General features: G+C 36.1%; 1 protein-coding gene across 2 annotated transcripts; it reads left to right on the top strand.

The window, feature by feature from the left end:
• Positions 1–1,522: 1,522 nt before the first annotated feature.
• On the top strand, positions 1,523–9,852 carry LOC110378183 (uncharacterized). 2 transcript variants are annotated; one of them, XM_021337334.3, is made up of 5 exons: positions 1,523–2,103; positions 2,178–2,269; positions 2,683–2,784; positions 4,581–7,973; positions 8,960–9,852. In XM_021337334.3, exons 1-4 carry the CDS (start codon positions 2,083–2,085, stop codon positions 6,145–6,147), a joined length of 1,782 nt encoding a protein of 593 aa, XP_021193009.3. In that variant the 5' UTR covers positions 1,523–2,082; the 3' UTR covers positions 6,148–7,973; positions 8,960–9,852. The 2 variants fall into 2 exon arrangements, with proteins under 2 accessions (XP_021193009.3, XP_021193010.3); XM_021337335.3 differs by lacking the exons at positions 1,523–2,103; positions 2,178–2,269 and adding an exon at positions 2,328–2,554.
• Positions 9,853–11,230: the final 1,378 nt, after the last annotated feature.

Below are 11,230 nucleotides of genomic sequence, written 5' to 3'. Positions count from 1 at the left end.
AAGAAACGGAGCGTCACACAATGACGTATCTTATTAACGTGTGCACAGCCGGGGACTACTAAACAGATTTGGAAAAAAATATACGCGTACGAAATCACGGGCGACCGCTAGTAAAGAAGATGGATCACAATCCATACAAAATTGCCCCACGTCCTATAACAATGTGACGTATCTCAAAAAAAGATAAAAATGTTTAAAAAATATGGCATAGGTACTCTCTAAATATTTTTTTTACACCTTCATACGAAAAAAATGCTTTAAACATTGTTCAGGCGCTGTTATGAGAACATCGTTCATGGGACTATTTAAGGACTATTTTATCAAATATTTTTTTTGTTATAGGACGTCACATTGTTATAGGACTTGGGGCAATTTTGATCCATCTTCTTTCTATTTCTAAATCCTATTACTTCCCTGACAATCGAGTAATAAAAGTAATTACTTGTAGGTAAATTTTCGTATCGTATTCGTTCTTTTTTATTATAATCGTTAACTTGGAAATGGTACATGGGTACTATTCAACTAAACCACTAAGCCTGTCTCAATATTAAATGAACACGAAAAGTATTGTTCTATTCATGTTCTATTTTATTTTTGATTGATGGTAAATATTTGAAAACTCTTTAGCCTCTCAAAGTGACAGTGTCGCAGATTGTCAACTGTCAATTTGTGATTTTATGACAGTGATGTATTTGAATTTCATCTAACCATCATCTAACATTGGCGAAATGTCATTGCAATTGTCATTGACGAAGCGCTTGCCATCAACTAAAAATAGAATAGAATAGAGATCATGGCTTTTGAGTTAGCTGCCTGGGGCCCGATTCTGCTAAGTTAATAATGTCGAAATTGAATCGCAATAGCAGTTTTAACCTTAACGGGTACTACTAAAGGCCCCAGTACACAATGGCCTGTGATGGGTCACGCTTTGCAATGCATAAATAAATTGTAGGCCACGATCTTGGGTCTTGGGTGTACACATAATGGTGCATGGCTCATTGGTGTCTGGAAACCACTTGCGGTGGACGTCGATGTAAGTACGGCTGCGGCTTTTTATTTGTAGGTATACTGTTTTATTTATTTATTAAGAACCAACCTCTCAAGTATGAGGGCGCGGGTTCGATTCCAGGTCAGGCAAGTACTAATGCAACTTTTCTAAGTTTGTATGCACTTTCTAACTATATCTTAGATAGAAACGACTGTGTTTCGGATGGCACGTCAACTGTAGGTCCCGGCTGTCGTTGAACATCCTTGGCAGTTGTTACCAAGGGTTATTGGGTTGCCCGGGTAACTGGGTTGGGGAGGTCAGATGGGCAGTCGCTCCTTATAAAGCACTTTGACCCGATTCTCCTAATTTTACTTAAGCAACATACAATTCACATTCGACTGCGATCCAATCCCGACTCGATTACGATTGAAGCGTTTGTGGCATTCTGCTATTCGGATGTGAATCGTATGTCGCATAAGTAAAATTAACAGAATCGAGCCCCTCTTGAGTTCAAGGGGGAGAGTTTCCGTCCCCACTGAAAATTTCTTGAATGAAACTGGATAAGAGACTATGTAGGGGCTAATATAGAAGATAATTTTCAATTTATTTAGGTATATAAAGTGCATCGCAGTATGCCGGTGACATCGGACGTGCCTGGACAATTCGTAGAAATTATTATAATTTTCTCTAAGCGCTGCATCAGCCGCCGCGCGGCCCATACATACTTTTAAAATGTGCTCCTCTCCTGTGAAATGCATTCGGATGACCGATGAACTCGTAGCGAACCAGTTCCTGACGTTCCTCTACTTATTCTTTTATGAATAAAAAATATGGTTTATTCAATTAATTTATTATTAACTTACATTGTCATTTGTTTATTTTTTTATTATACCGCAAATATACTCTGTGGTTCATACCATTCAAACTACTGTTAAAAATACTGGATACCCACATAAATCAAAAACAAATTTTAAAGTTACCTTCATCGTAGTAATTAATATAGTAATATGAGCCTTCACGTACAACCAGGAATACTTACGAATACTTATCGTGAAATAATTATAAGGATCTGCAAAAGTAACAAATAAGTGATAATGGATGGTACTGCTGTAAAAGTAAGTACAGTGCTTCAATTAGGTATTTATCATATTCATACCGATAAAGATTACAAGTTTAACTTAATCACCAGGTGAGCGAAATATTTCGTGAAGTGGGAATTGCGTTCAGTACATTATCTGAGATTACGATTTTGTTACAACACACAGAAGAATCTCCACCCGGGTAAGTGGTCCTTGATCTACCTGTTGCAAGTTCTTTTTAATTATAAATGGTTAATGCCTCCTGTCGAGGGGTGTATGTAGGAGGGTGGGTATGGAGGCACACAGCCGGGTCACGGCGTAACTGCGCCGCGCATGGTATATCGTACATTCTGAAAAATCAATCAAGCTAGCATCTAGGCATCCTTTGTGAATCTAGCCGCCTGGCTCCAGGCCCGCGCGTCAGTTTTTCGTCGACCTGCAAGTCGTTAACAGTGTATCACAGTGACGATCTGAATTAATTAAATAGGTATTTAATCCCTTAAAATATATTATTTAAAAGCTTATAAATACTTAATTGATATAGTGTGCATTTTATATTATGGCTATTAATTCAGTGAAAGGTTTTATTCATATCATATTTCATAATCTTTACAGAGGAAAATGGACGGAGGAAGGAGTGGAAATGCTTAGAGGCTGCATTAAGCGGTTTGCAGAGGAATTGAATAAGATAACTCACCATATAAAAACTCGAACCATGTAAGTAGTAGTTAATCACTGTTGGAATAGCCTGTTTTTTCCTCTCTGTGTATTTATTTTGATCAATGTGCTTCATTTACTTTTGTTTATATATTTTGTTTTGCAAACGTATGAACGGGAACCATGTGATTAGTGTTTTAGCAATGGGCAAACAACTTACAGCGAATTGTTTGATCAATAAATGCAGAATAAATACAGCATTAACATGAGCAAAATAAATTAAAACTATAAATTAGGAACCATCAATTTAGTTTAGGAAAAATGTAATCTAAGGCTGAGCGATACTGATTGCGTTTGCTGGGCTGAGACTCAGTAATACAGTAAAAATACTTTTAGAGTCCATTCTCCATTTTGTATTTTTACCTGTGGGGTGGGGGCAATTGGCGCTCACCGCGCCGGCGCTAGGTCCCGGGCATTGCGATTGCACTTGCACTCAAAGGGCTCTTCAAAGTAGGTGGGGTGGGAGGTATTGTGTAGGGCTATCAATGCGTAGGTTAATTTTTTTAAGTCCTAGGGAATAAGTAATTACTTAGTTAAGTAGTAACTTATTAATTTAATTTTAAGTATTACTGCGAGGCTGTAATCAACATAAAAACAAACATTTTATCTACTGAAATCTCCATAGCAAGTCGGCTAGTATTCTTTAATTTAATACTAATAAGGTACAAGAGAAATCATTACTTTGCACATTCAAGTCTAGATAGGACAAAAAAAAAATTACTGTAGATACTTGAAAAAAAGCTAGTCCCTTATTCTGTATTAAAAAAAAAATTAAATACATTAAATACAGTCATGGTGGCCTAGTGGGTAAAGAACCAACCTCTCGAGTATGAGGGTGTGGGTTCGATTCCAGTTCAGGCAAGTACCAATGCAACTTTTCTAAGTTTGTATGAACTTTGTAAGTATATCTTGGACACCAATGCCTGATAAAAAGGTGAAGGAAAACATCTTGAGGAAACCTGGACTATATACCTAGTCTGAAATCACCAACCCGCATTGAGCAAGCGTGGTGATTAATGCTCAATCCTTCTTCGTGTTTGAGGAGGCCTGAGCCCAGCAGTGGGATGATAAAAAGGCTGTAACAGTAACAGTAAATACATAAAATAAAAAATATACTGTTTAGTATTTTTGCTATAATACAGTATCACCTCAGGAACTACTGCTCAAGTAAATAATTAAAATCAGCCGTGGGAGATAGAAGAACTATTTGCTGTTGAAGAATATTTAAAGAATGTTAACCTGCATAACGATTCACTAAATACAATCAGCATTAAATAAAAAATTTTGTATTTTGTTATTTTGATACTCATACAAATATATAAAAAGAAAAAGTATTTAGTGATTCCTGCAACTCTTTCCGAAAGGATATCTTTGCACTGCTTCTGCTCTGTAGAACTATTTTTAGTGCTTTTGATGTGCAGTGTGGGGATATCCTAAGTAGATCGGAAGGGGGGGTTTAGTAAGTAATGTCTCTAAATGTGAGTATGTTTTTTGATTTATTATTTTATATTTACGTATTGGCTTGTCTTTATACTGTGTGTTGTTGTTTTCGAAACGCTCTTTACTGAAGCCTACATTATTTTCCTAAACATCTTACATTAAAATGCAAAAAACATGTTAAAAGTATTTGGAGAGTAAAGTAGGCTAAGGTACCGAGAGTTTCCTGCGGCTTTAATATTGTTATCCCGTCGCTTACAACTCCTTCGTTATTTTGATTTAATAAACACATCCTTTTGCTAAAATTTGTTTCTTATCCAATGAACATAAGTATGACAAAAATATATATTCTTTTTAAGGTATCATCTAAGACGATTACTTGAGATGGACAGTGGAGTAATCCGTGATGTTAGCAGTTCTCCACCCGGAGCTCCTCCACCGCAGGTGCAGCAAGCACCAGAGCCCGCACCGCTGCCGGAGCCTCCCACACCGACACTGACCATCAACCACTATTTGTACGGATTTGATGATAACAACACCGAGGATGACTTGCTGCAGTCATTTAATCCAGGAATAGTACCTCCTTTCCCACCAGAACAGATTCTGCAACCAGAGAGGTCTGAACCCTCGCCTCTATTTGAATTTGAAGATATACAGCTCGATCAGATTAATTTAGATCGAATAAATCTGCTTGTGCCGGATCTGTTGAAAGCCTTAGATGACTTTGCAATGCCAACTTCAGCTGAGCCTGAGCCAAATCAAAACGTGCATCCGCTTCCGCAGGATATTCGTCATGAAACTCCTATGGCTAACATTGCCACGCATTATGCGGAACCTGCGGCCACCGAGAATGGCAAAGAAGTATCCGGTGCCTTCAGTAGCATTCGTAATGAAGCACAAAGCTCCCACAACGGCCCCGGTCAATGTAATTCATTTCATATCAGCATACGTCCGAACGATATAAAATGGGATTTGAATAACACAGAAGCGAAAATTGAAGCAGTGAAAACCTCACCGCCACCAAATCGGCAGATTACGTGGCTTAAACCTGGAGAAACAAGTGGCCATCAGTCTTCCTACGCTGGCCAAATTAAAATAAAAGAATTGCCTGATCTAACAGGCCCATCAGGTTCGAGTCGAAACGATGAAAGACCATTCAACATTTTTAAAAATCGGCAGGCTGAAACTACACCGTCTACCACTTTCAAAGCACCAGAAACCAAGGAAGAAAGCAAACCCAAGGAAACATTCAACTTTTTTAAATATGCGCAAGCTAAACAACAAGAAGAACAATCGAATATGTTTAAGTTTCCGCATGATTCTAAAGATATTGATAAAAACAAGGAAGAATCACCCAGCCGTAACAGAAATGAAGACAACAAACCACGCCGCTTTTTCAATTTTCGCCAGCCGGCAGAACCACGTACAAGTAGTGGTTTTGGGTCGCTTGGAAATCCTAGTTCTCGGTGGATGGACGAAGTTTCGGACGACGCTTCAACAGCTCAGACTTTTGAAAGGTCTCATAGTCCACTTGAAATCGACGTGAAAGCTACATTCTTACCTATTCGAGCTGACAATAAGATAGAACCTTTTAACAGGAACAAACAAGTTCAGCCGTTAGTTGCCCGTCGCTCTCGCAGGTTGAGCCAAACAACTCCGACAACTCCAACAACACTAACAACACCAACAACTTCAACAATTCCAACAAGCGAACCGACTGGTCCCTATGATTTTCTTGTCCCTGCTGCCGAAAACATTCCTGCGGCTGCGGCTGCTCGCAAGCAGGAACAAAAACCAAGGTCGCGTCGCAGAAAGGCTCCAGCTGCAAAGAGTGGAGAGGGAACTCCGGCTAAGCGAAGCCGAAAAAACTCTTCGGGTCCCTCCGGAAAAGCTTTAAAAAATAAGAAAATGCCAAAAAAGGAATAAAGAGCCTAAGTCTGGTATAGTTATCGGCACGGATATTGAGCCCTGACCTTACCTGCGCAGAAGCGATGCATTGGTCTATTGCCGATCCCCACTCTTCCGCCGAGAGCTCAATATCCGTGTCGATAACTGTAATAAATGTAACGAAATATTGTATTAGTCTCTATCGATGCTCAAGGATAGCATTCAAAGTGATGTGGTTGTGTATAATTGCCACTAGCCATAAGCTGTGCTGGCAAGTGCAGAACCTTTGAGATTTAATCTTTTGTATAGTTGTAAGAAAATATTTTACTTATTCAGAGAGAATGGACTTGAATATACTCATGATATCCTAAAGGTTATCATGAATACAATCGTTTTATTAGAAGAACCAAAAATTTAGTTTTTGGCATTTCTATATGTATGTTAAAAAAAACTTAAACGTCTCAATAAACTAGGCACATTTTAGCATGCAACAATTTTGCAAAATGCAAAGCTGTATCCTAATTATACCACAAATTCTAGAACAGTTATGTACTAGGCATGAGTGAAAATCAATTAAACATCTTTAACCATAGTACCTAGTATGGTTACGTAGTAGTTTTTTCGATTATATAGTTGTAAATGTAATTGCAAATCTGTGTGTCGAATTTTACTTAAATACGTTTTACCTTGTAGTTCAATATTAAATTAGGTTTCTCAGATGATCTTAATGAAGCGAAAAACGCTATACGAATTTATATTAAGACAATTCGCTGAGAAAAAAAAAACTCATTCAGATAATTGTTAGCAAAAAGTCAAAACTACTTAACTAATAAAAAGACTTATGTTTGTACATATCCTAAAAAGATCAAAACTGTCATAGACTTTCAATCTGTCAAATTATTTCCTTCCATTTATTCTATTATATATAGGAAATGACAATGATATAAATGTAATGTTTAGCGTCTCTGTATTACATAGATTGTCTCGAGCAGAAAATTAAAAAAAAAACAATGTTAATGTCATGTATTATACTTTCCACGTGTTTATTAGGTACTGATCAATTGTGCCAAAACGCCAGGTACGAATCACTCACATTTAGATATGGTTGATCCATTTTGTGTTATTTCCAGTTTGAGTTAGACTCGCACATCTATGTATGTAAATACATAAATACATCACGCTTGTCTACTTAAACTGTGATAGTAACCTGTGGTATTTCAATAGCTATTATAATAAATACACGGAGGTTTGTGAGTCGTTTGTATGGCCATGGCCTAGCTTTTAAGTATAATGATAGTTGTAGGTTTATTACTGTATCTATGAACTTATTCAAAGATTCAGTGCTACATATATGTGCGTTTTAAAAAAAATATATGTAGGTATTGCCGATCTTGTAGAGACCCTTCCGTATGAAATGTATTTCAACCCAAAGGAATGGTATAAAGAAGGCAGAACAATAAAGAAACTACGACATAACAACATAACAAAAAACAACGATATGTATGTGATTTTGAGAAGAAAAATATTCGCGGCGAATGTTTAGGCAGGGAACAATGAAAACAAAATATTATATTTTGTAAAAAAATACCACGATTACACTTTTGAACGCGGTTCGCAGATTTAGGAAGTGATAGAGTATTGAATTATGGTAATGTTTTTATGATTATTTTCGAAATTGGATTTCTATTGGAATTCTCAGTCTAAACTCAAAATCATGATTTTTTGAAAAATATAACTCGTTTTTCGAAGCTAAATAATATTGATCGATTACCAAATCGTGGCTAAAAAAACAATATTAAGTTGCGTTTTCCGTTTCGCAGTTAAAACGAAGTTCTCCTTTCAATCATTAATGTTAACAATTGTTGGTGAAATTAACGGGAACAAATATAATGACCACCATAAAATGCTTCGATACCCTAAGTTTTGTAACCAGAAATATCTACTGAACACCAGAAAAATAAAGCCTAAAAATGTAATAGTACCAGCTATTTTAGTCACGACTTCACTTTAAATTGTATTCGACCACCAAATTTAGTAAATGATCACCAACTCTTGACGACCAAAATATGTATTATTTTTGCCTAAATAAGTCACTGTGATTGCCATAAAATGTAGGCTTATTACCAAATAAAGTATTATGATGCCATATTAAGTTATGTGTCCGGCTTGAAATGCATGCGTGAGTGTCAGTATGACGAGTGACAGGGAAAAATGGAAGAAAATGACATATTGCGCCGACCCCAAGTAAAATTGGAAACAGGGCAGGAGAAAAAAGAAGAAGAATGTGTTTCTCAATACACTCCCTCGAAAACACACTCTTATCGCACTGTTTAGAGGCATGCAATAGACAATTTTCCACCCTAGTGCAGGAAAAGGGTCCCCATAATGTTTTTACATTTATTGTATCAGGCCGAAATTATTATTTTTTGAGTCAGTTTACTTAAACAGGATAGCAACATTTAAAAACTTTGATTATCATTTTATATCAAAACGCTGCTGGTATAATTTTGATGATCATTTACTACTTTTGGTGATCATTTACTACTTTTGGTGATCATTTACTACTTTTGGGATAACAATGATTTATTTGGACTCATTTTGCTTAAATAGGATAGCAGAATTTAAAAACTTTGGTTGTAATCTTACTTTAAAATGGTGGTTTAATTTTGGTGATCATTTACTATTTTTGGCTTACGCATGATTTATTTTGGAGTAATTTCACTTAAATAGGATAGCAAAATGTTAAAACTTTGGTGATAGTTTTACATTAAAATGCGAGTTTCATTTTGGTGATCATTTACTATTTTTGTCTGCTATTTGTTACTATATCTGGTGATCAGTTAAACATAAGCCGAAATTAACCATAAAACTTATCTATTTACTGAATTTTCTATCTTTAAAGAGTATGCGGACCATCGGTTATAGTACTAAATTATATTTATTAGTAACGCGATCTTGTGATAAAGCTCTAAGAAGGGCAATTAACTTGCGAGACTGACAGTAGTAGGATTGGGGGCGGGGGGGTGTAATTTCAGAACTGAAGTGTGAACGTTGATCAAGTAATTAATTAATCAAGTTTCAATATCTCCTAGGTTCATTAAAACTGATTAACTAATTACTGTTCTAAGAATTGGTTAACATTTTTCAACACATTGTACATAAATTCGATATCAATCTTTATTTTTCACGTCTTTGAAAAGTTCAAAGTAAGTCAAGGTTTAGGTCGTTTGTATACGTGGCTTGTAATGTAAAAACGGTTACAGGGGTTCAACAAGCCCAGCAGAATTATTGTAATTGTAATAAATTATTGCATTGTCGTCCTTATATATAAAAAGTCTGTCAATTTTTAATTTTATGTCGTTTAAACAGGTTTATATTTTAAGACTAATTTATTAACTAATGAATGTCCTAAAATTATTTGATAAATATTACATAATAGCTATTACAATGATGACCTAGATGTAAATTAATGTATTCTTTAAACATATTGATGTCAATGAATATAAATAAAATGTCAATAGGTACTATGTATTTATCCCTACCTATGTAGTAACTGCGGTTTCAAAAATCTGGTTGTCTTTTCTTATTGGACAAACGCAGGGTTCTTTCAAAACATATTCCTAATGTAACCTAATTGTAAATATATTTCAAAATTTTTCTTCTTATTGTAACAAAAGAACGTGAATGACCAAATCTATGTGGAATTCCGTCTAATGTTATTGCACAATAAATGTTTATTTATTATATACTACTTTTTATTCACTATCGGATGATAGTGTTCATTTTCCTACAAACACCCGGGTTTTCGAGTAATTTCAACGGAGATAACCAACGAGTTATGTTTAGACTACTCAGAACTTCTAAAAGAAATCCTCAGATCATGTACAATACCTTATACCTTTTCCGAATTACTACCGATACCGATTGAGTACAATCAAATATCGACATGACTGCAGTGGAAAAACAACACACAAAGCATCCTGGCGCAGCAATACATTTAAATCAAAACATTAATGGTCGCCACAGCGCAGGCGTCTGTCATATGGCTTGACAACTTTACTTGCGTCTGCGTGAGACGGATCATAAAAATAAATATTATAACGGAATCATAAAAGAAACAAAAAAGCGTAATATTTTTATTAAGAATAATTATTCCGCTATCATAAATTATAATTTCACGAGCCTTTAGTACCTAGATGACTGAAAAGTTGTTTGGTTTCCCATCACCGTAATTAATTACAACACTATTGCAATAGGTTAGACCTTTAATGATAGTCGTATGTTTTGGTAATAAATAAAAAAAAAATCGTGGAGTCCCTTTTTCGTTTGCACTTAACCATAGTTGCACATATGTAAGTAGATGAAACGATGAGTACAATAAACTACCCAGGGACAGTATAGCTATCAGTTTCCGATTTGCTATCGTGTCAGTAGTTCCTGAGATTGAGATGGTAGCATCAGGCAAGTTAACCAACAACGTGCACCTAATTTTAAATCTGAGGCAATTGTTTTACCGAATAAGGTACACTTCTGTCCTCCGTGGGTACACTATTCACAAAACAGTGTTACAAATTGGGTAATAAAACTACAGTGATAAAACTTCCAGTCAAACTTTTTATAAGGAACGAGTAGTAGTGTTGCTAGGTGAGATTAAAACTTCCGACTATGTAACAATCTTACTTGATGCAAATGTTTTCCTCAACCAGTTTATTGAAAGCCAGGAGAATAGCATATGCAAAGTGAGAGCAGCATTTAAAGGTGACATCTATAACTTTTCTATTGCTAAGAAACGTCGCAAAAGTATTGAGGATTGATTCGGTAACGTGTCCAACCGAAGTTGACGTTTATATTGATGCATGTTGCCAGTAACCAGCTTCTATCATTCCCACGGCTCTGATCATTTCATCTCTGCTTAAATGACGTAGCCGCTCCATAATAGAGGTAAAGCCGCGTACAGATTTGCGAAACATGTCTTGCAATGTAACATGAAGGGAGCATTTCATAAGTGTGGATGTAGGGCGCGCATGAACCGAGCATGACGTACTCGCATCTGTTGCATGCGCACTTTGAACATGGTTCAGTCTGTCGAGAACATGCGAAGAGAATGGATTGCGATGACAAG

The sequence above is a fragment of the Helicoverpa armigera genome, chromosome 1 (genome assembly GCF_030705265.1).
Source record: "Helicoverpa armigera isolate CAAS_96S chromosome 1, ASM3070526v1, whole genome shotgun sequence".
Classification (NCBI taxonomy): domain Eukaryota; kingdom Metazoa; phylum Arthropoda; class Insecta; order Lepidoptera; family Noctuidae; genus Helicoverpa; species Helicoverpa armigera.
The sequence above is the reverse complement of the archived record's forward strand: the minus strand, read 5'-3'. Positions and strand labels throughout refer to the sequence as shown.

Bases quoted from the DNA above. Each gene is read 5' to 3' on its own strand.
- LOC110378183 (XM_021337334.3), top strand. From the start codon at position 2,083: ATGGATGGTACTGCTGTAAAA. The intron at 2,104-2,177 runs GTAAGTACAGTG...CTTAATCACCAG, and splicing joins TGGATGGTACTGCTGTAAAA to GTGAGCGAAATATTTCGTGA. The intron at 2,270-2,682 runs GTAAGTGGTCCT...TAATCTTTACAG, and splicing joins ACAGAAGAATCTCCACCCGG to AGGAAAATGGACGGAGGAAG.